The 27,192-nt window shown below is 46.1% G+C and overlaps 1 protein-coding gene across 5 annotated transcripts in view; it reads left to right on the top strand.

Annotated features, from left to right (window-relative positions):
• Nucleotides 1–2,394: 2,394 nt before the first annotated feature.
• Nucleotides 2,395–27,192, top strand: part of SQOR (sulfide quinone oxidoreductase) — a 55,329-nt gene continuing 30,531 nt past the window's right edge. The window contains exons 1-2 of one of the 5 annotated variants that reach the window (XM_063652209.1): nucleotides 2,395–3,019; nucleotides 24,755–25,005. In XM_063652209.1, the coding sequence (XP_063508279.1) occupies nucleotides 24,772–25,005 (234 nt within the window). In that variant the 5' untranslated portion in view covers nucleotides 2,395–3,019; nucleotides 24,755–24,771. Of the gene's footprint in view, nucleotides 3,020–5,654; nucleotides 6,072–8,881; nucleotides 8,993–24,754; nucleotides 25,006–27,192 lie in introns of those variants that run through there. The other 4 variants (XM_063652210.1, XM_054450672.2, XM_054450673.2 and 1 more) reach the window with 4 other exon arrangements.

Consider the following 27,192-nt stretch of genomic DNA (forward strand, 5'->3'; position numbering starts at 1 on the left):
TCCTTTTTCTTTTTTTTTTTTTTTTTGAGAGAGGGTCTGGTTTATAGCCCAGGCTGGAGTGCAGTGGTGTGATCTCGGCTCACTGCAACCTCTGCCTCCTGGAGTTAAGCCAGCCTCTCACCTCAGCCTCATGAGTAGCTGGAACCACAGGCACATGCCACTATACCTGGCTAATTTTTGCATTTTTTTAGAGACAGGGTCTCATTTTGTTGCCCACGCTGGTTTCAAACTCCTGAGCTCAAGTGATACACCAGCCTTGGCCTCACAAAGTACTGGGATTACAGGCATGAGCCACCACGCTTGGCCTTATCTCCATTTTAACGATGACAAAATTCAGGTGTAAAGAACTGCCCCAAACCCGATTTCAGACTAGATTTCTGAGGAAGACTTGATTTTAGATCCAGTACTTTTCTTATGTCCTAGGAGACTTTTCTGGGTGGAGTCTAAGCCTGCCTGAGCCACACCCCTCCCTGCCCTCCAGCACTCTAGTATACATTTATTTAGCAGAACTTTTTGTGGCTCTAGGACCGAGTATTATTATTATTATTATTATTATTATTATTATTATTGAGACAAAGTCTGGCTCTGTTGCCCCGGCTGGAGTGCAGTGGCATGATCTCGGCTTACTGCAACCTATGCCTCCCAGGTTCAAGCGATTCTCATGCCTCAGCCTCCTGAGTAGCTGGGATTACAGGCATGTGACACCACACCTGGCAATTATTATTATTATTTTTTTTGTATTTTTAGTAGAGGTGCTCAGGAGTTCTGGTCTAAATACTAAAAGAGTTCTGGTCTTGAACTCCTGACCTCAAGGGATCTGCCTACCTTGGCCTCCCAAAATGCTGGGATTACAGGCATGAACCACTGTGTCCGGCCAATTTTCACTATTATACCACTTTGTTTATCTATGTAGAAAAAAGTATATGATAAGAAGATCTTATATTTGTGGAGCCTATAGTAGACATCTTTCTTTCCCCATCCGCTGCTGCCAGTATTCAATCCCCCTTTCCATTTTTTGAAGGAATACCCATCATAATAGTTCTGGCAGAAGTAAGGGGGCCAAGTATATTCTCTCCCTGCTCTGACAGCTACAATGCTGGCCTTTGACATACAGTTGGTCAACTGGAAACTCTCATTGAGAATTTTCACTCTCACTCTCTTTATATTTGTGTCATTCATTCTAGAGTAATTTGTGATGACATGGGAGCATCCTGGGGGTAGCCAGGCTGTTTCTGCTAAAAGAAGGTGGGCATTCTGCTTTTTGATTCTCCAGAGCTGTCCTCATTCCTGTGCACTTCTCCTCCCATCATTACCCATCATTTTAATGGTTCTGTGAATCCTTGAGTGCCTTTTAATGTCCCTTTTCTTTTCTTTTTTTTTTTTTTGAGACAGAATCTCACTCTGTTGCCCAGGCTGGAGTGCAGTGGCGCGATTTCAGCTCACTGCAACCTCAACCTCCGGGTTCAGGCAATTCTCTGCCTCAGCCTCCTGAGCAGCTGGGATTACAGGCACCTGCCACCACACCTGGCTAATTTTTGTATTTTTAGTAGAGACGGGGTTTCACCACCTTGGCCAGGCCGGTGGTGATCTCCTGACCTCGTGATCCACCTGCCTTGGCCTCCCAAAGTGCTGGGATTACAGGCGTGAGCCACTGTGCCCAGCCTAATGTTCCTTTTCTACTTAAGGCATCCAGAGCTGGTTTCTTTCTTGCAACTGAGAATGCTGATTGAGATAGAACCTCCATATACATTAGTGCTTCTTGTCTGAAAACAACAGCAACAACAACAACTTGACCTTCAATGACACAGATGAGGATACTCCAGCTACCCTGTAGACTGATGTAGTTTTAGTTATTATTTGATAAGCAGATTAGCTGTGAGGAAAACAGCATGTTTGGGAGGTGTTGGGGCTGTCTTTTAAAAGCAAGGCATAAAACACAAGTATTGCCCTGTAATATGGTTTGGCTGTGTCCCCACCCAAATATCAACTTGAACTGTATCTCTCAGAATTCCTACGTGTTGTGGGAGGGACTCAGGGTGAGATAATCGAATTATGGGTGCTGGTCTCTCAAGTGCTATTCTCATGATAGTGAGTTAGTCTCACGAGATCTGATGGGTTTATTAGGGGTTTCTGCTTTTGCTTCTTCTTCATTTTCTCTTGCTGCCACCATGTAAGAAGCGCCTTTCGCCTCCCGCCATGATTCTGAGGCCTCCCCAGCCACATGGAATTGTAAGTCCAATTAAATCTCTTTTTCTTCCCAGTCTTGGGTATGTCTTTATCAGCAGTGTGAAAACAAACTAATACACCCTGTTCATCTGCCTATCTGGTTCTGAGACTGCCTTGTGGTTTGGCAGGATGAAACACCATGTGATGCTTGCTCCCTGATGCATAGCAGGAACTCATTCCCAACTCTCCCACAAGTCTCATTGCTTAGCTGTGAAGCCTTGGCTGGGTTACTGTCCCAGCTAGGGAGGGTTTGCTGGGGAGGCTAGGGTATGAGTTGTTTCTCTAGCTACTCACCCAGGAAGCATTTGCCGCAGGGAAGGGATGAGGGTGGGGCTTGCTGATCAGGCAGGAAAGACAGTACAGGAGGATCAGCCTCTTTGCTCTGATCTTCCTCCTGAGCCTTCCCTTTCTTGTGATAAGGATCCCTTTCACTGTTCCACTCTCTATTTCCACCCATTCCTGTTGCCAGCCCTTCCTGCCCATGTGCCTGCAAATCTTCCCAGAGCCCTGATTTTGATTTGTTTTCCTTCTCCCGGATGTTCTTGAATTGGGATGTGTTCCTCTTAGTGCTAGCTCTTCCTATCACTTCCTCTTCCCATCCTTTAATGATTCTTCTTTCAGTTTCCCATATCCCCAAGTGCACTTTCATTCCTCTGCAAACTTCACATGGGTAGGAATCAAGTCTGATTTTTTTCAACAGTGTATGCCTAGACAGCAGGCACAGGGCTTGCTGGACACAGAAGGCAAGGACTCAGAGAATATCCATCAGATGAAAGAATGACTGCATGAGTAAGTGAGTCAACTCTCAGTCCCCTTCCTTGTCTGATGGGCAAGTTACAACTTCTGTTCTCCTTTGAAGTGTTCTCTTTTGCATTGGAAGGAGGGCTCTTGAGTGAGATAGTGGAATACATACAGTGGAGGCTCTCAGCATGTGGGATATGGTCAGGACATTTCCCTCCCCCTCCCCTCCCTTCCCTCCCTCCTTCCTTTTTTGATGGAGTCTCCCTCTGTTGCCCAGGCTGGAGTGCAGTGGCACGATCTTGGCTCACTGCAACCTCCGCCTGCCGGGTTTAAGCAATTCTCCTGCCTCAGCCTCCCGAGTAGCTGGGACTACAGGCACGTGCCACAATGCCCGGCTAATTTTTTTGTATTTTTAGTAGAGACGGGGTTTCATCATGCTGGCCAGGCTGGTCTCGAACTCCTGACCTCGTGATCTTCCCGCCACAGCCTCCCAAAGTGCTAGGATTACAGGCATGAGCCACCGCACCCAGCTAGGACATGTTTCTTAACTCTGAATCTGATTCCACAGCCATCAGTCTCAAACCACCCAGCAGGCAGCACATCTCCTGTGACTCCTTCCTGCCTGCATCCTTCCCATTTAAACCAGGGCTTCTTGGCTTGGATGTGGAGGGTGATGGGACTGGGAGGTGGGGTGAAGCATTTTGGAAATATAGGAGGGGACTTTTTATTTGTCATAAATTTGGGAGAGAGTCTATTGGCATTTAGAGAGTGGGAACCAAGGAAGCCAACCTCCCCTGCTATGTGAACAGGGCCATATAACAATGAACTGTCCTGGCCGGACATGGTGGCCCACTCCTCTAATCCCAGCACCTTGAGAGGCTGAGGTGGGAGGATGGCTTGAGCCCAGGAGTTCAAGACCAGCCTGGGCAACGTAGTGAGATCTCCATCTCTACAGAAAAATAAATAAATTTAGAAAAAAATTAGTTGGGCATGATGGCATATGCCTGTGGTCTCAGTTATTTGGGAGGCTGAGGTAGGAGGACTGTTTAAGCTCCAGAGGTCGAGACTGCAGGAAGCTGTTATCGCACCATTGCACTCAAACCTGGGTAGCAGAGTGAGACCCTGTCTCAATTAAAAAAAACAAACCCAAAAAACCAAAAACCCAATTAAATGTCCAGAGTCCTGCACAATTTCTGGTGTCCTGTGCCTTGCACCAACATTCAAGTATGCAAAAAACCATTTTTTTGGTAAAGTTATTTGGGTTCTAGTTCAGATAATTATAAACATTAAGCATTTTGCATGGTTTTCATACTAAAATTTCCAGGAATGTTTCTATTGGAATAAAGGAAGAAAAGAGTATACTTTGTTTTGTTCAGAGCTTCTTTACCAGAGTTATTTGCCATTTCAAAAAATCATGTTGGCTGAGTGCGATGGCTCACGCCTGTAATCCCAGCACTTTGGTAGGCCAAGGTGGGTGGATCATTTGGTCAGGAGTTCAAGACCAGCCTGGCCAACATGGTGAAACCCTGTCTCTACTAAAAATACAAAAGTTAGCTATGGGTGGTGGTGGATGCCTGTAGTCCCAGCTACTCGGGAGGCTGAGGCAGGAGAATCACTTGAATCTGGGAGGTGTAGGTTGCAGTGAGCTGAGATCATGCCACTGCACTCCAGTCTGGGCGATGGAGTGAGACTTTGCCTCAAAAAAAAAAAAAAAGAAGAAGAAAATCGTCACAGAAGCAATGCTGCAGATGGAATTGAGTTACCAATAAAAGTCTACAGTCTGCGTTTGTATTATATTGTTCATGATGATTTTGCCATAGATACAGTCAGTCCCTTTGATTAAAGATAAAAAATATCAGTTGAAAACATTTAAAAAAATAATATTCAAGGCTGGGCATGGTGGCTCACGCCTGTAATCCCAGCACTTTGGGAGGCCCAGGAGGGAAGATCGCTTGAGGCCAGGAGTTTGAGACCAGCTTGGCCAACATGGTGAAACCTCATCTCTACTGAAACATACAAAAATTAGCCGGGCATGGTGGCGCACACCTGTAGTCCCAGCTACTCAGGAGGCTGAGACACGAGAATTGGTTGAACCCATGAGGCAGATGTTGCAGTGAGCCGAGATTGCTCTACTCACTGCACTCCAGCCTGGGCAACACAGTGAGACTCTGTTTCAAAAAAAAAAAATATATATATATATATATAAATATATATATATTCAAAATTCATAAAACCAAATAAGTATAAAAGAAACTCAAACTTTCAAGGGTTTTTTGGTTTTGTTTGTTTTTTTGAAAGCTTCTAGCACTTGCACTTCTCAGGTTATGAGACTTTTGGGACACCCTGTATTTATTGTAAGAAGGGTTACTGAATCCGGTATGGTGGAGAACCACTCACTGAGACTTTACATCCACCTGGAAAGAGCCGCCAATTGAAAATGTCCAGTCATGAATATGGGATGGGACACTGTGGAGGCCAGTGGCTGGAAGCCAGCTTACCCCTGCCTGCGCGTTTTGAAGGAAGGGCTCCAGCGCACACCAAAGCTGAACCTCGGTCACCTTCTCTGTGAAACAAGCGCGGGAATACCTGTGTTTCTGGGCAGCTGTGAGAACCTGGTGAGAAGTCCAGGGCACATAGGAGGACCCAGTGGGAACAGCCAGAGCCTCTCTCCACAGCGCCCCGCCTCCGCTTTTGCCTGCCCTGATTACAAAACGCTGTTGGCACCCAGGGGCGGAAGCGTCAGGTGGCCTCGGTGTCCTCCGCCGGTGAGCCCCAGCCTGCGGGGCCGCCCTTCAGGGCGCGCAAGGGGCGAGTCTGCCCAGCCGGCAGCGCCCCAGGCCGGATGGACGCTTGTTCCTGGTTCTGTGCCCCGTGAGCGCTCAAAGTCCTGGTGTGTTCACTGACCATGGTGCCTGGGCTGCGGCGCCGGGCAGGGCACGGCGGGACTTTTCGCGACCTTTCCTGGGGGGAGCCTCGCTTTCCCCGCCTCCAGCCTCCGCCCGGAGGGCCGGCGGGCGGGGCCCCAGTCCAGGCCTTGAGACCCAGAAGGGAGCGGCGGTTTTTGCTGCGCCAACGCAGTGACCGAAGGCTCCGCTCACGCCTGGGTAAGAGGCATCCGCGGCCGATATTTGGCCCTGGGCCAGCGGAGGGAGACTGGGCGGGGACAGCGACCACCACTGAGGCTATTTGTTAGCTTAACTGGGTTTCCGCAGCTGGGACTCCGCAGACCCGGTGCGCCGCGCCCCAAACTTTGCTTCCTCAACTCCGGACACCCGCAGCTCTTGCTGCCCTTGTCTGGAACCCGGGTCTTGGGACTCTTGCTTCCTTCTCGGAGTGTCAGAGCCTCAGGGCCGCGGAGAGGCCAACCCGCGAGGGGTGCTTAAAAACCGAAGTATCCGTGGTCTTGGTGTGTGGACGTTTCTGGCGCCTTCCACCTGTTGACTGTCACTCGGCACCGTCCTGGAGCGGGAGTGGGTGCTCGGCGTCCGGGGACCAGGGAGTGACACAGTCATCCACCGACACTGCGCGTGGGACAGAGGGGGCGCTCGAGGGGTCGGCTGCAGCTGAAACCTGAAGGGGAGAGGATTTAGGGCACCTGCTGAACAGGAATTGGTGGAAAGGGAGAAAGGGTCTTCAGGTGGAATCTGGGCTCATTTCCTTTCCTCTTCATCTCTTTTATTTATCAAAATTCCAACCTGGCTTTTTGCTCAAAGACACTGAGCAGAGCCCCTGGCTTTGCCTGTGCTGCCCATTGCTATAATGCAGGGCTCTGTTCCATTTTTGTGCTGTGCACCCCTTTGGCATTTCTGGGAAGGCTAAAGACTCTCTCTCAGAACAATACAATAATTTTTGTATTTTTTGATAGAGACAGGGTTTCATCATATTGGCCAGGCTGGTCTTGAACTGCTGACCTCAAGTGATCTGCCCTTCTCTGCTTCCCAAAGCAGCCACCACGCCCAGCCTAACCTTGGCTTTTGAATTTCTTTTAGCCTCGGCTTCTTCATTGTACAGTGGAGATAATAACACTTTCCTAAGTATTTAAGGCACCCAGCACTGCACTTGGTGTAGAGGGCTGAAGTAGGTACCATTTATCAGAACTTATCTGTATCCCTCCCAAACTTATGGCCTTATATCCCCAAGCCTGGGGAGGTACTCATTATTTATTGAATGAATAAGTGGGTTAAAAAGGGTTGCTTGTGACTAAGTCCAAAAAACAAAATTCATTAAGGAGACGGCTGGTGGTTTGGGAAATGACTTTGTTTAAATTTGGGGCTTTTTTTTTTTTTTATCTCTAGCTGGACAAATATATAAACACATCTGGAACGGGGGTGCTTGAAATGTCAGTCAGGGCCCAGGGTCTGTGTGTGCGTGTCTGTGTGGCTGGTGTTCTGCCAGTGAAAATGAAACTGAATGTTGAAAGGAAACCGGATTCCTTTGCAGAACAGTTTCTCCTCCATGTTGCCTGTGTCTAGCTTTGTTAATCCAATGTGTTGTAACACAGGAAATGTCTTATAAAGAATGGAGACAGACCCATGACAAGGCATTTCTGGGCATAGATGTACTTTTTTCTTCTCCTTTCACCTTTCCCTGCTCCACTATCTACTATATAACTCCTCTTTGACTCTGAAGACTTGGTAAATAGGAGCAGTTTGGATAGCTTATGAAAAGCTGCCCAGGCCTGGCTGGAAGCCAACTAGTTGCTTCTTAATCCCAGCCTTAAAAATCTTTGTAATCCCCAGATGTAGATGGTAATAATAATAAAGAAAAGTAGATCTAGCCAACCATCCCTGTGATTTACATTGAGAAAGTGCTAAATTGGGACAGGAGGTAGAGAACTTTGTGGAAAAAAACAAAACAGAACAAAAAAACCCTCGGAAATTTAGAACACACTGGGACTATCTATGTCTGTAACTTTGGGAAGGCCAAATACTGGTGTTATGGACTCACCAAACTCATATATTGAAACCCTAACCCCCAGTATCTTAGAATGTGACTGTATTAGGAGATAGTGCCTTAGTTAGAAGTGGTGATGAGCACCTGTAGCCCCAGCTACTTGGGAGGCTGAGGTGGGAGAACTGCTTGAGCTCAGAAGTTCGAGGCTAGCCTGGGCAACATAGCAAGACCTTGTCTCAGTAAAAGAATAATTAGCCAGGCATGGTGGCTCACGCCTGTAGTCCTAGCACTTTGAGAGGCCGAGGTAAGCAGATTGCTTGAGACTGGGAGTTTGAGACCAGCCTGGCCAACATAGAGGAACCCCGTCTCTACTAAAAATTCAAAATATTAGCTGGGTGGGGTAGTGTGCACACACTGAGTGGTGTAATTCCAACTACTCAGGGGGCTGAGGCATGAGAATCGCTTGAACCTGAGAGGAGGAGGTTGCATTGAGTCAAGATCATCATGCCCTGCATTCTAGCCTGTGCAACAGAGCGAGACTCTGTCTCAAAAAAAAAGGATAATTAAGTTAGGTCATTAGGGTGGAGCCCTAATCCAATATGAATAGTATCCTTATAAGAAGAAGACTCGTCAGGAGCACATGTGCACAGAGAAAAGGCCACGCAAAGGCACAGTGAGAAGGTGGCCATCTGCAAACCAGGGAGAGAGATCCCAGGAGAAACCAGGCTCATCAGCACCGAGGTCTTGGACTTTCAATCTCCAGAATTTTGAGAAAATAAATTTCTGTTCTTTGAGAAAATAAATTTCTGTTCTAGACTTCATCTAGTCTATAGTGTTTTGTTATGGCAGCCCTAGAAAATTAATACAACTGGTTCTACCAAATGGACAATTGGTTTAAAAAAAATGGCTACAACTAGGCACCATCTCTTTTAAGTCATGATCCCGACATGTCCATCACTTGCTCTTAGGATCTCTTACCCAACCTACACAGAAGAGTCTCCCATGTGCTTTCCTTCTACAGACACCCTGTGTGGTCCCTAGGATCCTGCCTGAAGTTGTTAAAGCCATATTCAGCTTCATGATTTTGACTGTTAGGAAAAGAAAAACTTGGCCTCTTCAGCAAGTGACCTAGGTTAGCTGTTGTGCCATGTACATCGTAAGTACTTTGTAAATGCATGGTGGGTGATAGGTGATGATGTTGATGATCATCTTTAAATACCATGGGGTGACTCCCTTCTGATCACAATGAATCTCCACATTTTGGCCCTAGCCCAGCCCTCAGGGAACTTTCATTCTGCCTAGCTGGGAACCAGCAGCTCTGGCCCTAGCTACATGAATGGAGAGAAAATGGCTATGTCTTTATCCTGGTACCAATTCCTGACTTCTGGGAGGGAGGGCTGCTTCTGGAAGTGGGGATTGTGGTGATTTCACCCTATGATAACTGTCTTATATCTTTGGCTATTTGTTCGAAGGTAGCCCATGATGTCTCCGTAGGAAAATGATGTATTTTAACAACTACCATGTTTGGAGTATAGATTGTGAGAGCTCTTCAAGACAGTGCTGGGTCTAGTAAATGTGGTTTTGTGTTTCTGTGAGCACATAAATGATGCTTGAGATGGATGAGGGGCCATCTCAGTTTGGAGGAAAATTATGAGCCTTTCAAGGTCTAGGTGATCAAATCCAAGCTTGTTTTGAATCATTGAGTAAGAAAGGTCTTTAATGGCAACTAGACACCTCCACTTATTTTACACTCAGGGAAATGGACTCAGAATGGCTAAATGACTATCTCATGGTCTTGCAATCTCCATTTCCTCACTTATAAAATGGGAATAATAATTCCCACCTCTCTGGTTTTTGTGAGTAATTATGTAAAGTGCATAGCACAATGCCTGTCACATATCAAGACTTCCACAAATGATTTGGGGACTTGCGGGGAGAGATTGAGAGGAATGGTTTCCATTCTAACTGTGTTCCAGAACTGCTTATTAAAGCCTTGTTATTCTTCGCCACAAAAATTCACATCTCTGATCAATCTAAGGAGTTATTAGAACAAGTGTCCCCATTTGAAAGCCTGCTTGTGAACTTCCATTTTCCTTTTCTCATTTAGAGGATAGCAAAGTTTTAGAGAAGCAGGGGACCTTCGATGCCACCCAACCTGATCCTTTATTCCATTGATGAAGAAAACATGGCCCAAAATGGGTCAGGATGAGCTGTACCTAGCACTCCCTGGACTGTGGTCCTGGGTCTCTTGACTCTTGATATGCCCTCAAAGCTTCACCAGGAATGGGTCAGTGTCATCTAGCTGGACACAGGAGAGACGTGAGCTGTCTACACCTCATTCTGTCTCAACTATTAAAGGATTGAGTTTAGAGTCTCTCCAACTATGTCCAAATAGCAAATGTATACCTTGTAATTAAAGAGTGTTTTCTCATTATGGTAAGACCTCACACACTGGATTCCAAGGAATGATATACTTGAATGAAATGGCCAGTCTGGTTTACAATGAACTCCTTGCATGTGAGACTCTGAGTGGAAATCCCAATGCTTCTGAGGCTGATGAGTAATTTTAATGTGGTCATTTAACAAACTCAGGAAAACAAGTTCATCCCTGTTGTGTGACTGGGAGTACGTTGATTCCACATCAGGCTTCTTTTTCCAGTGAGTCATGTCCCACAGTCTGCAGATGGGCACACACAGGCATATACAGACTAGAAAGGAAACCTGAAAATTACCTGACCAGAGGCCAACTATGAGTGGTGGGGTTGAAGGGGAGCTAAGTTGTGCTTATTTATGTACTAGAATGTGAGAAGTCAGGCTCCCACTGGCTACAGCAAGCAGAAAAACAAGGTGTTCTTTTTTTTTTTTTTTCCCTATATAATTCAGTCAAAACTCTTAACTTTCAGTTGAAATAATCCAATTGACTGACATATTTTTTCTTTCCTGGAATCTGAATGCAAGCATTTTCCTTATGTAAATATAATTTTTGTTTTCTGCTTCGCAGTTGTATTGGTTTGGTGAAATTGTCAGTTCTCTTGTTATAATGCATTCTCTGATTGTAAAATAAGCATAGGTCAGGATAATTTGTAGGAAATTTCTCAGGAGCAAAGGGAGCCACTGTTTCATTGTAAAGTCCTCATTAGCAACTCTTAATCAGTAACTCTGCAAAGAGAATTCCTACAGTTTTGCCCCTGAAGAGTGAGGGAACTAAAGAACCCCAGTGCAGCTCCCAGTCCTTGAATCATCAGAGAGCTATATAGATTGTTCCTGTTTCCCTGATGACTCGGTCCTGGACCACTACTGGTGTACTTGCTTCACAGCTTAATATTTAAACAAATGTTTGGATTCGTAACAGCTCCAGAGGGAGAGTTTCAACATGGCCCTGCAGGGCTAAGTGAAGATTGCTCCATTTTCTTTATTTGTTAACAATATAGTAATCCAGTTCCTGAACACACAGGCAAGAATAGCACTGCCATTACTCAATAGGAGGTGTGCCAAGAGGAAGAGCACAGCCGCTATCCTTTCTCGGAACAACACTCATTCAGTTTTCAAGGGGGGTGCTTTCCTTCTCCCTCACAGTGCCTTGGACCTTTACTCCACTTTGAGTAACTCTAGTATTGCTACTTACATCCTGTCTTCATTATATTCACCTGAACAAGTGGATATAATGTCATCGTTCACATTCTTCCTTCTTCTTTATCCCCTATAGCTGACTGTCGCAAAAATGTCAATGTGTGTCTCACATTCACACCCTTCATCTCTGTTCCCATTGCCCAGACCCCACCCTCACTGTGCCTGAATTTCTGAAACAGCCACTTAATGGATCTTCATATTCCTGGTCTTTCCTGTTATAACAGACAGACTCTTCTTACCCATCACTGGCTGTGCAGTGCCTAGCACAATCCCTGGCATCTAGTAAACACTCAAAAATGCTGAACTCAACTGAATTGCTCCAATTCATTCTCTCAACTTCCCCTGGGGACTCTTTCTAAATCCAGTTTTATTAAGAGCTTCCAAGGGCTCTCACTGCCATTAGCAGTAACCACAGGCTGAAATGCACACCAGGGCTGAGCAGGTAACAAATGAACAACATAGGCTGAGTGGGGCTGGAGTGAACTGAAACCTTGTGCATGGTGGAGAAGACCAATGACTGCTCAGCTCCAGCCAAGAGCTTCCATGTGAGAATGTGGGCTTAGTGTTAGAGGCCAAGAATCTGGAATATTTTTTGTCAAGATCTCCAAATTTTTTAATGTTGATGACTAATTCAAAATTCAAGAAAAGCACTGCGAGCCAAGCAAAACACAGCTCTGGCCTGCACTTGGCCTGCAGGTTGCTGCTTTGTGACCCCTAGATCAAATTGCCATTGTCTGGGATTAAGCTCTCAGACCTAAAGTTTAGTAACACATGCCTATCCAATCTCATTTCTCCCTCTTCCCAGTGCGCTAGACTGCCCTCCTTTATATCCACAGTTAGGAGATTCTCATTGCAAGTGATTCTACTTTCAAAGTCTTGAACCCAACTGTCCAAAAGTAGCCCAAACAGGTCGCTGCCATAACTTCCCTTTTTCTGCTCACATAATTCCTTTTTCTTCAGCTGCCTAGATGTCAACTTTGACTTTTTTTTTTTCCTTCCAGAAGCCTTTCCCACATCTCCCGAAATTATTCTCTCTTCCCAGCCTCTATCTTATCTGAATCTTTGTTTGCATTTCTAGTGCTAATACCTAATTCAGGAGCTTATCGCTCACACCTGGACCACTCCAATAGTCTCCTAACTGATTTGTCAAAATCAGCCCATGTCAAACTGGTTTTGTTTCTCCTCCAACAGGAGGGTTAATTTGTTCCATCACCAGAAGATTCTCCTACTCAGAGCTGCCCCTTTGTGCGATCACTTTCCAGAACTTTGTTTTCCCGTGTAAAGCCTCAATGCCCTAGCTAAAAGAGTGGGAGGGGGCCAGGCCTGGAGAAATTGCTGTCTCTCAGCATGCATCCTTATATATAGTAGGCGCTCAATGAATACTTGTGGAAACATTCTTTTTTCTTTTTGAGATGGAGTCTTGCTCTGTCGCCCAGGCTGGAGTGCAGTGGTGGGATCTCAGCTTACTGCAACCTCCGCCTCCCAGGTTCAAGCAATTTTTTTGCCTCAGTCTCCTGAGTAGCTGGGACTACAGGTGCGTGCCACCATGCCTGGCTAACTTTTTGTATTTTTAATAGAGACAGGGTTTCACCATGTTAGCCAGGATGGTCTCAATCTCCCGACCTCATGATCCGCCTGCCTCAGCCTCCCAAAGTGTTGGGATTACAGGCATGAGCCACCATATTTAGCATAGCTAAATGTAAGTAATTTAACCGTATATCATTTGTGCAGGTAAAAATTCTAATAAAAATTCAGCTTAGATTATCTTTCCTGATTTTCAGTTCTGCAAACTTAGCCCCTGTGTGATTGAGACAAATTCAGTGTAGGTATAAACCTGAATTTGCACATAGACTTATATGCTGCAGAAAACTTGTTTCTCACCTTCTTTTCTGAGCACTTCTGGCTGATGCCCTCCTTTATCAAGGTTAAATGGATAAAATAGATGTGAAGATTTTTCTTGGTGGAGAAGATATCTTAAGTTTCAATAGAATGGAGGATAGTATATGACAAAGGAAAGGAAGGCCACGTGCTGCTGCTTCTAGAGCCGTTACTGCATTAAAAACTCAAACTGTAGCTATGTTATTTAGTTGCAAAAATTTAGCTCAATCACCCACATAATTGTAACATTCTTCGGTAATATGTAATTAAATTGCATTATAGAGATGGCGTCTTTTTTTTTTTTTCCTTTTTGAGACGGAGTCTTGCTCTGTTGTGCCCAGGCTGTAGTGCAGTGGCGCAATCTTGGCTTACTGCAACCTCCGCCTCCCAGGTTCAAGCGTTTCAACTGCCTCAGCCTCCTGAGTAGCTGGGATTACAGGCACCCGCCATCATGCCTGGCTAATTTTTGTATTTTTTAGAGACAGGGTTTCACCATGTTGGCCAGGCTGGTCTTGAACTCCTGACCTCAAGTGATCCACCTGCCTCGGCCTCCTAAAGTGCTGGGATTACAGGCATGAGCCACCACGCCTGGCTTTTTAAATGCCACCTGACAGTTTAGTGGATATGTGAGGAGAAGAAGCCGAGCAAAAATGTGTTAAACACGTAAAAGCTTCCATCTGACTGAATAGTTGGCACATGCATTTTAATCTAGATGTATTACAATGTATCTGGGATTTGTTTTAATCAAGTATGGTGAGGCCAACAGATCAGGAGGTGACTGCTATGAAGGAAGAAGCTCTTCCTCACAGTTCCCTAGAAACAGGAGGCATAACACCCCACATGGGGCCATATGGGAAAGCACCTGCATAGGTCAGGGTGCAGAAAAAGTGAGGGGAAAGAACAGACAAAAGACTGTATTGTGAGGCAGGGGAAAGGGCTGGCCAGGTTTGGGATTGGCTAGTTTGAATAATGTTAGAATGCTCCAGGGTGCATGAGCTGCCTGTAGTCGTAGTTGTCTGATGCCTGACCTTGGAATAATCAGGGCAGAGGAAAATTGCCTCTTGGAGTGTAAAAGCCAGATAGAGGAGGTAGTTCAGAATATGGCTCTGGATTGATTGGTTTACATATCAAAGGTGTGGTCATAGGCAAGTCAGGCAAGCCATTTATCATCTCTCAGAGTTAGCTAGTGCTGGGAGGGGCAGTCTCTCTGGGATTAGCAAGGCCCCAAAATGTCAAACCATAAAAAAATACAGACATTGAAAAACAGAATTAATACAGCAGGACTCAGAATATTGACAGGAAGGGGAAACAGTCAGTTGCCTTCCTGGTTTCATGAAGTATCTAATGCAGTGCCATTGATATGTGCTGTAAATATTACTGGACACATTACTTGCATGTATTTCAAATTAAGAGGAGATCATGCTAAGGATCTCATTTATGGGCTAATGTTTGGCATTTTCTTGACACCCAAAGTCGTGCTAATCAGGTGACAGTAACAATTTCCTTTTTGAGATATTTCCAGATTTAGACCTGCCTTCTTAGAGTTTAAGTCAGAGGGTGTGATGGTTAATTTTATGTTCCAGTTTGACTGGGCTACGGGGTACAGAGAAATTTGGTCAAACGGTATTCTGGGTGTGCCTGTGAGGGTGTTTCTGGATGAGAGTAACATTTGAATGAGTAGATTGAGCAAAGCAGATTGTCTTCCCCAATGTGGGTTGGCCTTACACAATCAGCTGAAAGCCTCAATAGAACAAAAAGGCTAACACTGCCGTGAATGAGAGACAATCAGCCCTCCCTGCCTGAGTGTCTTGGAGCTGGGACGTCGGATGTTCTTCTGTGTTGAGACTCAACTGAAACATGGCTTGTCCTGTGTCTTGAGCTGGCCTTGAGACTGAAACTGCACCACAGGCTCTCCCGGGTCTTCAGCTTGCTGACTACAGATTTGGGAGTTAGCTTCTATAATCTTGTGAGCCAGTTTCCAGGAATGTCCTTCATGTAATAGGGAAATGATGATGTTTGCTTTGGTCGCCTCCCTCATTCCTTTCACCTCCTCCAGTTAAATCTTGTTTTGACCCTTTATTGGCTGTGGATGCAGGGAGTTTTTGCATGTTCCAGGAGGTAGCCAGGTTGTAACTAGCAAGCATTGCTATGTTTGTATTTCTGATACATTTTCTAAAAGAGATCTCAGAACAAAGGTGATCTCAGATCACCAAGGATCCAGGTATTTGTTGTGATTTACTTTCTCATTCAAAATACATATTAGATATTGTATCTAATTTTGTATTTGTAATTTTGGGTTATGAAACCCCAAATTTGAAGCCCCAAATTGTATAGGCTTCAATGCCCATAAAACCCAGATCTGCCCCTGCTTAGAGACCTGCCCCTCTAGGAGACAGTATGTGGGGCCACCCAGGGATACAGGACTCTTCTGTTCTGCCCTATCGCAGCAGAGAGGCCATCCCTGGAGCTGGAAGGTGCAGACTGGGAATTGCTCCTTCTCTGAATTGCTAGCTCCTGCTAATGCCTGCATTGCGGCTACAAAGGATATTCAGAAAAAGTTGCTCATCAGAAAAAGAATTCATGTTAGCTCTGGCCCTGCTGCTGATGCCTTGCGTGAAACCCTTGAGTGACCTTGCCTCTTGGAACCTCAGTTTTCCCATTTGTAAAGTGATATCAATACTTCCAGTGTGGGCTCAGGTTTGGGCCTTGTGAATTGTAAAGCTCTATGCATATGGGAGGATGTATGATGATAAGTTGTGTTGCTATTACTTGTATTGCTAATATCTTGCTATTATTGAAATATGCCCAAACCTTAACATTTCCGTGACTAAAGAGCAAAACCAGTATTCACTCTGACATACTGTTTTTTTGATTTTTCATTCATTCACTCATTTTAAGTTTTTATTGTGTAAACTTTCATCAAACATGTACAAAAATAGACGTCACAAGGAACATCCATATATATCCATCCACTGATTTCAAATTATTGCCAACTTATGGCCCATTTTGTTTCATCTATACCCCTATCCACTTACACCTCCTAAAATATTTTCAAGCAAATTCTGAGTCATTTCAACTATAAGAATCTCAGTGTATATTTCTAAAAGATAAAGACTCTTAAAAAATTAAATCAGTACGATTATTGTACTTTGCACTTCTTTGCCAAAAAAACTTAATTTCCTTCTTTTCAGTTTATTTAGTAAGCTAAAATTAATAACAGGGAGGCCGAGGCGGGTGGATCACCTGAGGTCAGGAGTTCAACACCAGCCTGGCCAACATGGTGAAACTCCGTCTCTATTAAAAATATAAAAATTAGCTGGGTGTTGTGGTGGGCGCCTATAATCCCAGCTACTCAGGAGGCTGAGACAGGAGAATCACTTGAATCCGGAAGGAGGAGGTTGCAGTGAGCCGAGATCATGCCACTGCACTCCAGCCTGGGCAACAGAGTGACACTCTGTCAGAAAAAAACAAAACAAAACAAAACATATATTCACTCTCACCTCCCACCTCACTTCATGGGATTCAACCAAGCTACTTTAACTGTTTTTTTTTTGAGACAGGGTCTTGGTCTGTGACCCAGGCTGGAGTGCAGTGAGGCAGGCTCCACTCACTGCAACCTCCTCTTCCTGGGTTCAAGTGATTCTCCTGCCTCAACCTCCCTAGTAGCTGGAATTATAGGAGCATACCACCACGCCTGGCTACTTTTTGTATTTTTAGTAGAGATGGGATTTCGCCCTGTTGCCCAGACTGGTCTCGAACTCCTGAGCTCAAGTGATGCACCCACCTTGGCCTCCCAAAGTGCTGGGATTATTTTATTTTCATTCAAATTTAAAGTGGCTTGGGCCAGGCCCGGTGGCTTAGGCCCATAAATCGCAGCACTTTGGGAGGCCGAGGTGGGCGGATCTCTTGAGGCCAGGAGTTTGAGACCAGCCTGGCCAACATGGCAAAATCCCGCCTCTACTAAAAGTAGAAAAATTAGCTGGGCGTGGTTGTGGGTGCTTGTAATCCCAGCTACTCGGGAGACTTGAAGCACGAGAATCGCTTAAGCCCAGGAGGCGGAGGCTGCAGTGAGTGGAGATCACGCTGCTGCACTCCAGCCTGGGCGACAAGTGACAGAGTGAGACTGTCTCAAAAACAAAACAAAATAAAATAAAATAATTTTAGCAATAGGCATTTTTCCTGAATTATTAGATAGTTTGAATTAAGTTCTGTTGCTTAGTCTTGTGACCTTAGGCAAGTTCTCTATCTCTACTCAAACCCTCAATTTTATCATCTGTAAAATGGGGATTCTATTTATAAGGTTATGAGGAGTCTTTGAGACAGCACAACAACTGGTAAACAATAAATGTTAGTTACTATTTTATTATTTTGATGATAGTTTTTTCGTTTTTTTTTTTTTTGAGATGGAATCTTGCGCCGTCACCAGGCTGGAGTGTGGTGGCACGATCTTGGCTCACTGCAACCTCTGCCTTCTGGGTTCAAGCGATTCTCGTGCTTCAGCCTTCCCAGTAGATGGGATAACAGGCATGTGCCACCACACCCAGCTAATTTTTGTATTTTTAGGAAAGACGGGGTTTCACCATATTGGCCAGGATGGTCTCCATCTCCTGACCTCGTGATCCGCCCACCTTGGCCTCCCAAAGTGCTGGGATTACAGGCGTGAGCCACCACACCCAGCCAGAATAGATTATTTTCCTACCAAATCCTGTCTTCTGGATTTGAAATAAGAAAATATTTGGTTAAGAGGTGTAAATAACTGATAATAGCATTAGGGCTGACTTAATTAATTAAATACGCCCAGAAAGCCCAAGTGGGAGGATTTAGCTGAGGAGGAGGAGGAGTTTTCCAACAGTCCCTCCACCTGGGCACCAGGTGTGAGCCTGACCTGTGCTGTGTACACAGTGCTCACTCGTGCCCTGAGACTGGAAGCTACAGAGATCCAGACCAACAGCTCACAGTAAGCTTGGGCCGGGTCTGGCGGGAAGAATAGGGTAGGCGACAAGAGCTGGAGACTGTTTGTTGACTGTTTTCCTCTTTGATTTTGGAAGTGTTCTACAAAGGTGATCTGTTAAAGGTTGACCCTGTGGTTATTGAAACCCAAAGCAGAGTGGGCCCAGCCTGGCCTAGGCTTGAGAGGAAACAATTGTAAGTCAAAGAACCACTGTGTCCTCAAAAGCAAAAATAGCTGAAGGGTTGATGACAATCCTTGGCTTGGTGGATCTTTCATTAAGAATGCTCTGAGTAATTCTTGCTTAGCCAGCAGCTCTGTTTGAACACTGCCAGGTGCCCTGGCTGCTCACAAACCATGTCATGTGACGTAAGATTAGGAAGTTTTTGACACAGGCAGTCTGTATTGCTTGTCCAGGAAGAGCTGTATGGAAAGGTATGAAGTCCCAAAGACTTGTCCAGACCAGGTCTGGAACCAGGGGCCAGTGATGGAAGTAGGGGATGCCCAGTCAGCTGTCTTATCTTTCAATCAACAGGGACTTTACTTCTCCAGTTAGACTGCAGTCATATCAAAGCATTCATTCCCATCCTTTGAAGGAGGGACACAATCAATTTAGAATAGAGGAATTTTAATCTAACTTAAAAGCATAATACTATTTGATTATAAAATATATTGCATGTGCCATTTGGTAAATGAAAGTTAAATTTACCTTATTTATTGATGTTTTTCTTTTTCGAGACAGAGTCTTGCTCTGTTGCCCAGGCTGGAGTGCAGTGGCGCAATCTTGGCTCACTGCAACCTCTGCCTCCCTGGCTCAAGCAATTGATTCTCCTGCCTCAGCCTCCTGAGTAGCTGGGATTACAGACATCTGCCTCCATGCCCAGTTAATTTTTTTTGTATTTTTGGTAGAGACAGGGTTTCACCATGTTGGTCAGGCTAGTCTCGAACTCCTGGCCTAAGGTGATCTGCCTGAGTTGGCCTCCCAAAGTGCTGGGATTACAGGCGTGAGCCACTGCGCCTGGCCTCGTTTTTTTAGAATTGCTGGGGTAAGGGAGAATGAAAAGGTGGGACATGGGCAATGTTTTTTTTGTGTGTGTGTGTGTTTTTTTGAGACAGTCTTGCTGTCACCCAGGCTGGCATGACCTCAGCTCACTGCAGCCTGTGCCTCCCTGGTTCAAGTGATTTTCCTGCCTCAGGGTCCCAAGTAGCTGGGATTACAGATGTGTGCCACCACACCCGGCTAATTTTTGTATTTTTAGTAGCGATGGGGTTTCACCATGTTGGCCAGGCTGGTCTTTAACTCCTGACCTCAAGCGATCCACCCGCCTCGGCCTCCCAAAGTGCTGGGATTACAGGCATGAGCTACTGTGCCAGATTTTTTTTTTTTTTTTAACCTTTGCAGTGTGGTCTGGCTCTGTTGCCCAGGCTGGAGTGCAATGGCATCATCTTGGCTCATTGCCACCTCCACTTCCTGGGCTGAAACCATTCTCCTACTGTGTCCAGAATTGGTGGGTTCTTGGTTTCACTGACTTCAAGAATGAAGCCGCGGACCCTCGTGGTGAGTGTTACAGTTCTTAAAAGCAGCATGTGCGGACTTTGCTCCTTCTAATGTTCAAATGTGTTTGGAGTTTTTTCCTTCTGGTGGGTTAGTGGTCTTGCTGGCTCAGGAGTGAAGCTGCAGACCTTCACAGTTAGTGTTACAGCTCATAAGGGCAAAGCGGACCCAAAGAGCAAGCAGCAAGATTTATGACAAAGAACAAAAGAAGAAAGTGACCACAACGTGGAATAGGACCGGAATCGGCTGTCACTGCTGGCTAGGGCAGTCTGCTTTTATTCCCTTATCTGGCCCCACCCACATCCTGCTGATTGGTCCATTTTACAGAGAGCTGATTGGTCTGTTTTACAGAGAGCTGATTGGTTCGTTTTGACAGGGTGCTGACTGGTGTGTTTACAAACCTTGAGCTAGACACAGAGTGCCGATTGGTGTATTCACAAACCTTGAGCTAGACACAGAGTGCTGATTGGTGTATCTACAATCCCTTAGCTAGACATTAACGTTCTCCAAGTCCCCACCAGATTAGCTAGACACAGGGTGCTGATTGGTGCATTTATAAACGTTGAGCTAGACATGAAAGTTCTCCAAGTCCTACCTGACTCAGGAGCCCAGCTGGCTTCACCTTGTGGATCCCATGCCAGAGCCGTGGGAGGAACTGCCCGCCAGTACCACACCACGCGCCTGCACTCCTCAGCCCTTGGGCAGTCAATGGAACAGGGCACTGCGGAGCAGGGGGTGGCTCCCGTCAGGGAGGTTTACCCATGCGGGAGCCCACTGCCGGGGTCTGGGGCATGGCGGGCTGCCGATCCCAAGCCCTGCCCTGCAAGGAGGCCGCTGAGGCCTGGCGAGAATTCAAGCGCCCTGCCGGCAGGCCGGCACTGCTGGGGGACTTGGCGCACGCTCCGCAGCTGCTGGCCCGTGCTAAGCCTCTCACTACCCCCGCCTGCGGCGCCAGCCTGCCACTCTGAGTGCAGGGCCTGCTGAGCCCATGCCCACCTGGAACTCGTGCTGGCCGGCAAGTGTCGCTGGCAGCCCCGGTTCCCTTCGGCGCCTCTCCCTCTACACCTCCCCGCAAGCAGAGAGAGCTGGCTCCGGCCTCGGCCAGCCCAGAGAGGGGTGCCCACAGCGCAGTGGCGGCCTGAAGGGCTCCTTGAGCATGGCCGGAGCGGACGCTGAGGCTGAGGAGGCGCTGAGAGCGAGCGAGGGCTGCGAGGGCTGCCAGCATGCTGTCACCTGTCACTACCTCAGCCTCCAGGGTAGCTGGGACTACAGGCACGTGCCACCACACTCGTCTAATTTCTTTTTTTGTAATTTTGGTAGAGATGGGGTTTTGGCATCTTGGCTATGGCTGGTCTCAAACTCCTGGCCTCAAGCAGTCCTCCCACCTGGGCCTCCCAAAGTGCTAGGATTATAGGCATGCGCCACCATACCTGGCCTTGATTTTTAAGTGTATTTCATCTTGTAAGAATGTAGAGATGAAGTGGCTGCATTCTCCTGTATCATTGGTAGTTAATTTTTCTTCTTCTTCTCTTTCTCCTCCTTCTCCTTCTTTCTTTTTTTTAAAAACAGACTCTCACTCTGTTGCCCAGGCTGGAGTGCAGTGGCATGATCTCGGCTCACTGCAACCACCGCATCCTGGGTTCAAGCAATTCTTGTGCCTCAGCCTCCCAAGCGTGTGCCACCATGCCTGGCTAATTTTTGTGTTTTTAGTAGAGAGGGGGTTTTGATATGTTGGCCAGGCTAGTCTCAAATTCCTGACCTCAAGTGATCTACCCACCTTGGCCTCCCGGGGTGCTGGGATTACAGGCGTGAGCCACCACGTCTGGCCGGTAGTTAATTCTTATTTCTTAAAAAAGCTGTATGTTTCAGGCTATCTTCTGAGGAGACTAAGAAATCATATCAGATTTATGCTCCTTGTCAACAGAAGTTTACAGTTTTCTGTTTCTTCTCTGCTGACTTTAGGGTCCAGTTTTTTCCCATTTAATATTATCACACAAGCATTGTTTTGTTGCTGTTGAGACATATTGTTCTAAAGATCGTAGAGATAGTATGGTGTAGTGGTTAAAAGTAGAGGCTCTGACACCAAAATACCTGGGTACAAATCACAGTCCACCCATGAGCTGTATAACCTTGAGAGTCACTTAACTGCTATCTGCCTTAGTTTTACCATCTGTAAGTGGGAATGATAGTGGTAGCCAACTCACAAGTTAAATGCTTATGTAAAGGACTTAGTAAATGTTAATTATCATCTAAAGGAGGATTTTATTAATATTAATTTTATTTATTTATTTTAAGACAAGGTCTCCCTCTGTCCCCAGGCTGGAGTACAGTGGTGAAATCACAGATCACTGCGGCCTTGACCTCCCGGGCTTGAGTGATCCTTCCACTTCAGCCTCTCTAGTAGCTGGGTGCACCACCATGCCCGGCTAATTTTTTTTTTTTTTTTTTAAATATAGATGGGGTTTCCCATGTTTTCCATGCTAGTCTCAAACTCCTGGGCTCAGGTGATCCTCCTCTCTCGGCCTTCTAAAGTGCTGGGATTACAGGTGTGAGCCACCATGTCCAGCCAATATTAATGTATGTGTATAGTAGAGACTTTTATAAAATACATAAAAGCAGAAGAAATCAAAATCACTCATTATTCTAAAACCCAGAGAAAACCACTTGCCAGTGTTAAAATTTTGGCTTTGTTTTTTCTAATACGTTTTCTCTTACATAGTTGAGAGAATATTGCATTTCTAATTTGTATCCTGATCATGATGTAAACATTTTATGTATTCTTTTTTTTTTTTTTTTTTTCAGACAGTCTCCCTCTGTCACCACCCAGGTTGGAGTGCAGTGGCATGATTTCAGCTCACTGCAACCTCTGCCCAGGAGGTTCAAGCAATTCTCATGGCTCAGCCTCCCTAGTAGCTGGGATTACAGGCACACACCACCACGCCTGGCTAAAAATTGTTGTATTTTTAGTAGAGACAGAGTTTCACCATGTTGGCCAGGGTGGTCTTGAACTGCTGACCTCAGGTGATCCACCTGCCTTGGCCTCCCAAAGTGCTGGGATTATGGGTGTGAACCACCACACCTGGTCTATATATTCTTTATGAACATAATTTTAAAAGACTACAGAAATCATATTGTATTCCATATTTTAGTTAACCTTTCCCCAGTGTTTTGATATTTGCATTGCTCTCTGCCCCCATATTAAAGTGGTGACCTGAGCCTTCCCTGGCCCGTGTGGAGCCTGCAGTTTTGTTTTTTTTTGGTCCCCAGGACATAATTAGCCCTAATCCACAAACCAGTTAGCAGAGAGGTGACCAGATTATGAATACGTTTGTGAAAAACATCTTTGTAGTGGTTTTTCTTCTTCAGTATTAGAGGTTATTTCCATAGATTAGATTCCTAGAAATGGAAATGGAGGGTCAAAGGATAAGTTTCCAGAAGGGTTGTATTGACTCTAGACTCCTGGAAACACTGTATGAGCCTGTCCTACTTACCGTGGGCCTCCAAATCCCCTTCCTACAGCTCTAGGTTGCTTCTGAGATCTGAAATATTGAAGAAGTTGTCGGGGCACCAAAACTCTGGAATAAAGTTAATCTTAACAGCCCCTCGGCTCCTCTTTCCCATTCCCTATTATTTTTCCCCCTCTCCAAGGCCTTTCTTTCTTTTTATAGCTCTTTGCCCTCTCAGCTTTCTCTAATCCCCTTGTGCAGGCTTCCTCTTCTCCAGGGAGGGGGGAAATGATATAATTAAGTCATTTCATTAAGAAGTTAGTAACCTTAGCAGCTAGAAGTGTTAGTCCCCTGCTGGACACTTGCATTTTAATAAAGGGTTCTTGGAGCAGTGTTGAACCCTAAGAACTGGACTTGACGATAGGATTTGGGGCACTGTCTTACCCAGGGAGGGAGATATCATGAGCCGGGGCCACTCAAGGTTTGTAAGTGGATGGGGTCCTGGATGTCAGGCTAGCTTTGTGTGTGGGGTGAAGCAAAGGTCAGTCTCTGAGAAGCCTTAATTTCCTCTCTGCCAAAGCACTAACTGCTCAGAGTATAAACAGGTTTTCTTAAAGGTACAGTGAGTCTCTCGGAGGAACTATTAAGGAGAAATTGTTTACTGAATTGGATGTAATAAAAGACTGGTCAGCAGCATGTGCAGATTCCTTCCATAAAATATAACTTTATGATACCAGGCAGGGCTCCTTTTATGGCTTTCTAAAATCATTTGGTTAAAATTGCTAGAGGTGTGGAGGGCCTTCACTTGTGTGTCTGTAGCCAGTGATTTGATTACATTATATTTCCCTGGGCAAGCAGAGCCAGGAGGCCTCTGGATGGGGGCTGAGGGCTTGATTGCCTTGGTGGGTACTCTGAGTTGCAGAAGGTGGGTTTCTTGCTAGAAAGTTTCTGTTTCAACAAGGTCTCAGGTGCCTTTTACTGCAAGGAATGTTGTAGGTCTCTAATAGTGGACTCGTATATCAGTTTTAATGGACTGAAAATCCAAAGAAAGCACTGGGGAGTGTGCCTCCGTGGAGAATGGGCCAACAGCTGGATACAACCAGATGGTGCCCTAGATCTTACGGATGGACAAGGATGGGTACAGACAGGTTATTAGGAAGGACTCAAAGAGTTGGGGAACCTGGTTCAAACAAAGTCCTCGATAGCCTGAATGTAGGAAGAAGGGGAGAAATGGAAAGTGTAGTCAATTGATAGCTACCAATTGGGTGCTCTCAGGAGACCTTGGGACCATAGCCGGTGGGGAAAGTGGTCTTGAGAGATGATGGGGACCAGCTGGAGCGGGCCAGATGCCGGCCTCCCTTCCTCCTGGAAAGAAAACGCTTCAGTCCCATGATGGTTTCTACCTTGGCACTCACAGCCCTGTCTCTTCCCTTCCAGCCTGATCCTGCCTGAAGATGGTGCCACTGGTGGCTGTGGTATCAGGGCCCCGTGCCCAGCTCTTTGCCTGCCTGCTCAGGCTGGGCACTCAGCAGGTTGGCCCCCTTCAGCTGCACACCGGGGCCAGCCATGCGGCCAGGAACCATTATGAGGTGCTGGTGCTGGGTGGGGGCAGTGGCGGAATCACCATGGCCGCCCGCATGAAGAGGAAAGTGGGTGCAGAGAATGTGGCCGTTGTTGAGCCCAGTGAGGTAAGCCTCCCTTTTTGAGGGCCTGGGTGTGTGTGTACGTGTGTGTGTATGTGTGTGTGTGTGTGTGTTCTGGGGTTGGGTATGACTATCAAGCAATGGGTCTTCATGTGTCCAGTTTAGGGCTTCTCCTGGGCACAGAAAGCAGCCTATCCATAAGGACTGGGAGGAAGTGGAGGGAAAGAGAGAGGGAGGACAGATCTCTTGGCTTTTAGTGTTCTCCTCTGTATTAGTTTCTTAGAGCTGCCATAACAAATTACTACAAATTGGGTGGCTTAAAACAACAGACATTTATTCCCTCACAGTTCTGGAGGCTAGAAGCCCAAAACCAAGCTATGGGCAAGGCCACACTCCCTCTGCAGCCTGGGTGAGAGGGATGGGCAGGCGGCTTTGTCTCATGCCTCTCTCCCAGCTTCTGGTGGTTACCCTGAAATCCTTGCCACTCCCTGGCTTGCAGCTGTGCCACTCCTTTCTCTGCCTCCATCTTCACAGAATGTTCTCTGTGTGTCTCTGTGTCCCTGTGTCTTCACATGACCCTCTTATAAAGCCACCAATCATTGGATTTATGGCACACTCTATTCAAGAATGACCTCGTCTTAATTTGATTACATTTGCAAAGACCCTATTTCCAAATAAGGTTACATTCCCAGGTACTGGGGTTAGAACGTCAACATCCTTCTTCGAGAGAGACACAATTCAACCCATGACACTCTCCCAGTGCCAACCTCTTGCCCAGAGGAAAATCAATGGCCACTGCACTTGCCTATCTGTTCCTGTCTGGAGAAGGGATGATGAGTTGGGGAGCAGGAAGGCCTCTGGAAAGCTGTCAGTGGGCTTAGAAATTTAAATGCAAGGGCAGATTATAAAGGAGAAAAGGTAGCTGACACTAGGAGGGAAGACTGAGTAAGGCACTGTCTCACAAAAAACATGTTAAGATTGTCCAAAAGCTTCAGCAAAATATTAAAGATTTTTGGTGGTTTGCCTAATGTTTCCTATGGAACTAGGCATGTACCGGTTGGGAGCTGTATCCTTGGGAGGAAAAAGCAAAATGGATCAGGTGCCTGTTTCAGGGGGAGGACAGGACAAGGAAGACATACTCCTTTTCAAGATTTGTCCCCAGTAGGGAATGATGTTAACCAGGGCTATGATTTGAGAGGAAACTAGGGGGCAGTCTCTATCATTTTCCTTTTTAAAGTGGCATCTCTTCAATTCAGGAACCTCACTTTAAATGACAGTGGTCTGAGAGCTGTGTCAGGTGGCCACTGTTTCTGGTATATGTTGTATTTTAGCTAATGCATGGGTGGGTCTCCCAGTCGGACTTCTCTTTGTAAGGAGACTGGCTCTTCTGGGACCTGGGCACAATTCAGGTGGCCAGAATCAAGTTTGTCCTGCCCTGTGAGGAAGTGCAGGACAGGAATTTCTGGAAGGAGCTGCCAGAGCCCCAGGCTTGGTACTTTCCCTGCTGAGTCTGGTTTAGTGATAGCTGGAGCTGATGTTCATAGTCTAAAAATAAAATCTGAGGTTGTGTTTTTGCTCCTCTTACTGTTCAAGATGGACTGGCCATTGATGAGCTCTCATAAATGGAAACCTCTGTCTTCCTCCCTCTTGGATCACATTATTGGTTGTAGGGAGATTGCAAAGTCATTCCTGGTGTCCTCTTCACCTCTCTGTGGGTTTTGGCAGTGCTGGCCAGCCACTTTGAGGCATTTTGGCAATATTGAGAGCTCTTGGTCCCCAGTCTACTCTAAGTGGATTGGAATTCTTAGAGGCCATTAAACAAATCTGCCCTTTGCCCCTACGTCCAGAACTTTCATAACTAACTTAGATCAAGAATGGACTGTTGCCGGGCACAGTGGCTCAGGGCTGTAATCCCAGCACTTTGAGAGGCTGAGGAAGGCAGATCAGCTGAGGTCGGGAGTTCAAGACCAACCTAGGCAACATGGTGAAACTCCATCTCTACTAAAAATGCAAAAATTAGCCAGGCGTGGTGGCACACGCCTGTAGTCCCAGCTACTCAGGAGGCTGAGGCAGAAGAATCACCTGAACCTGGGAGGTGGAGGTTGCAGTGAGCCGAGATCGCGCCACTGCACTCCAGCCTGGGTGATTGGGCGAGACTCTGTCTTAAAAAAAAAAAAAAAAAGGACCATCTGAAGCAAGAAAACTCCAGAAGTTAGTGAAAGTTTGGGTATG

The sequence above is a fragment of the Pongo pygmaeus genome, chromosome 16, assembly GCF_028885625.2.
Source record: "Pongo pygmaeus isolate AG05252 chromosome 16, NHGRI_mPonPyg2-v2.0_pri, whole genome shotgun sequence".
In the NCBI taxonomy this organism is placed as follows: Eukaryota; Metazoa; Chordata; class Mammalia; order Primates; family Hominidae; genus Pongo; species Pongo pygmaeus.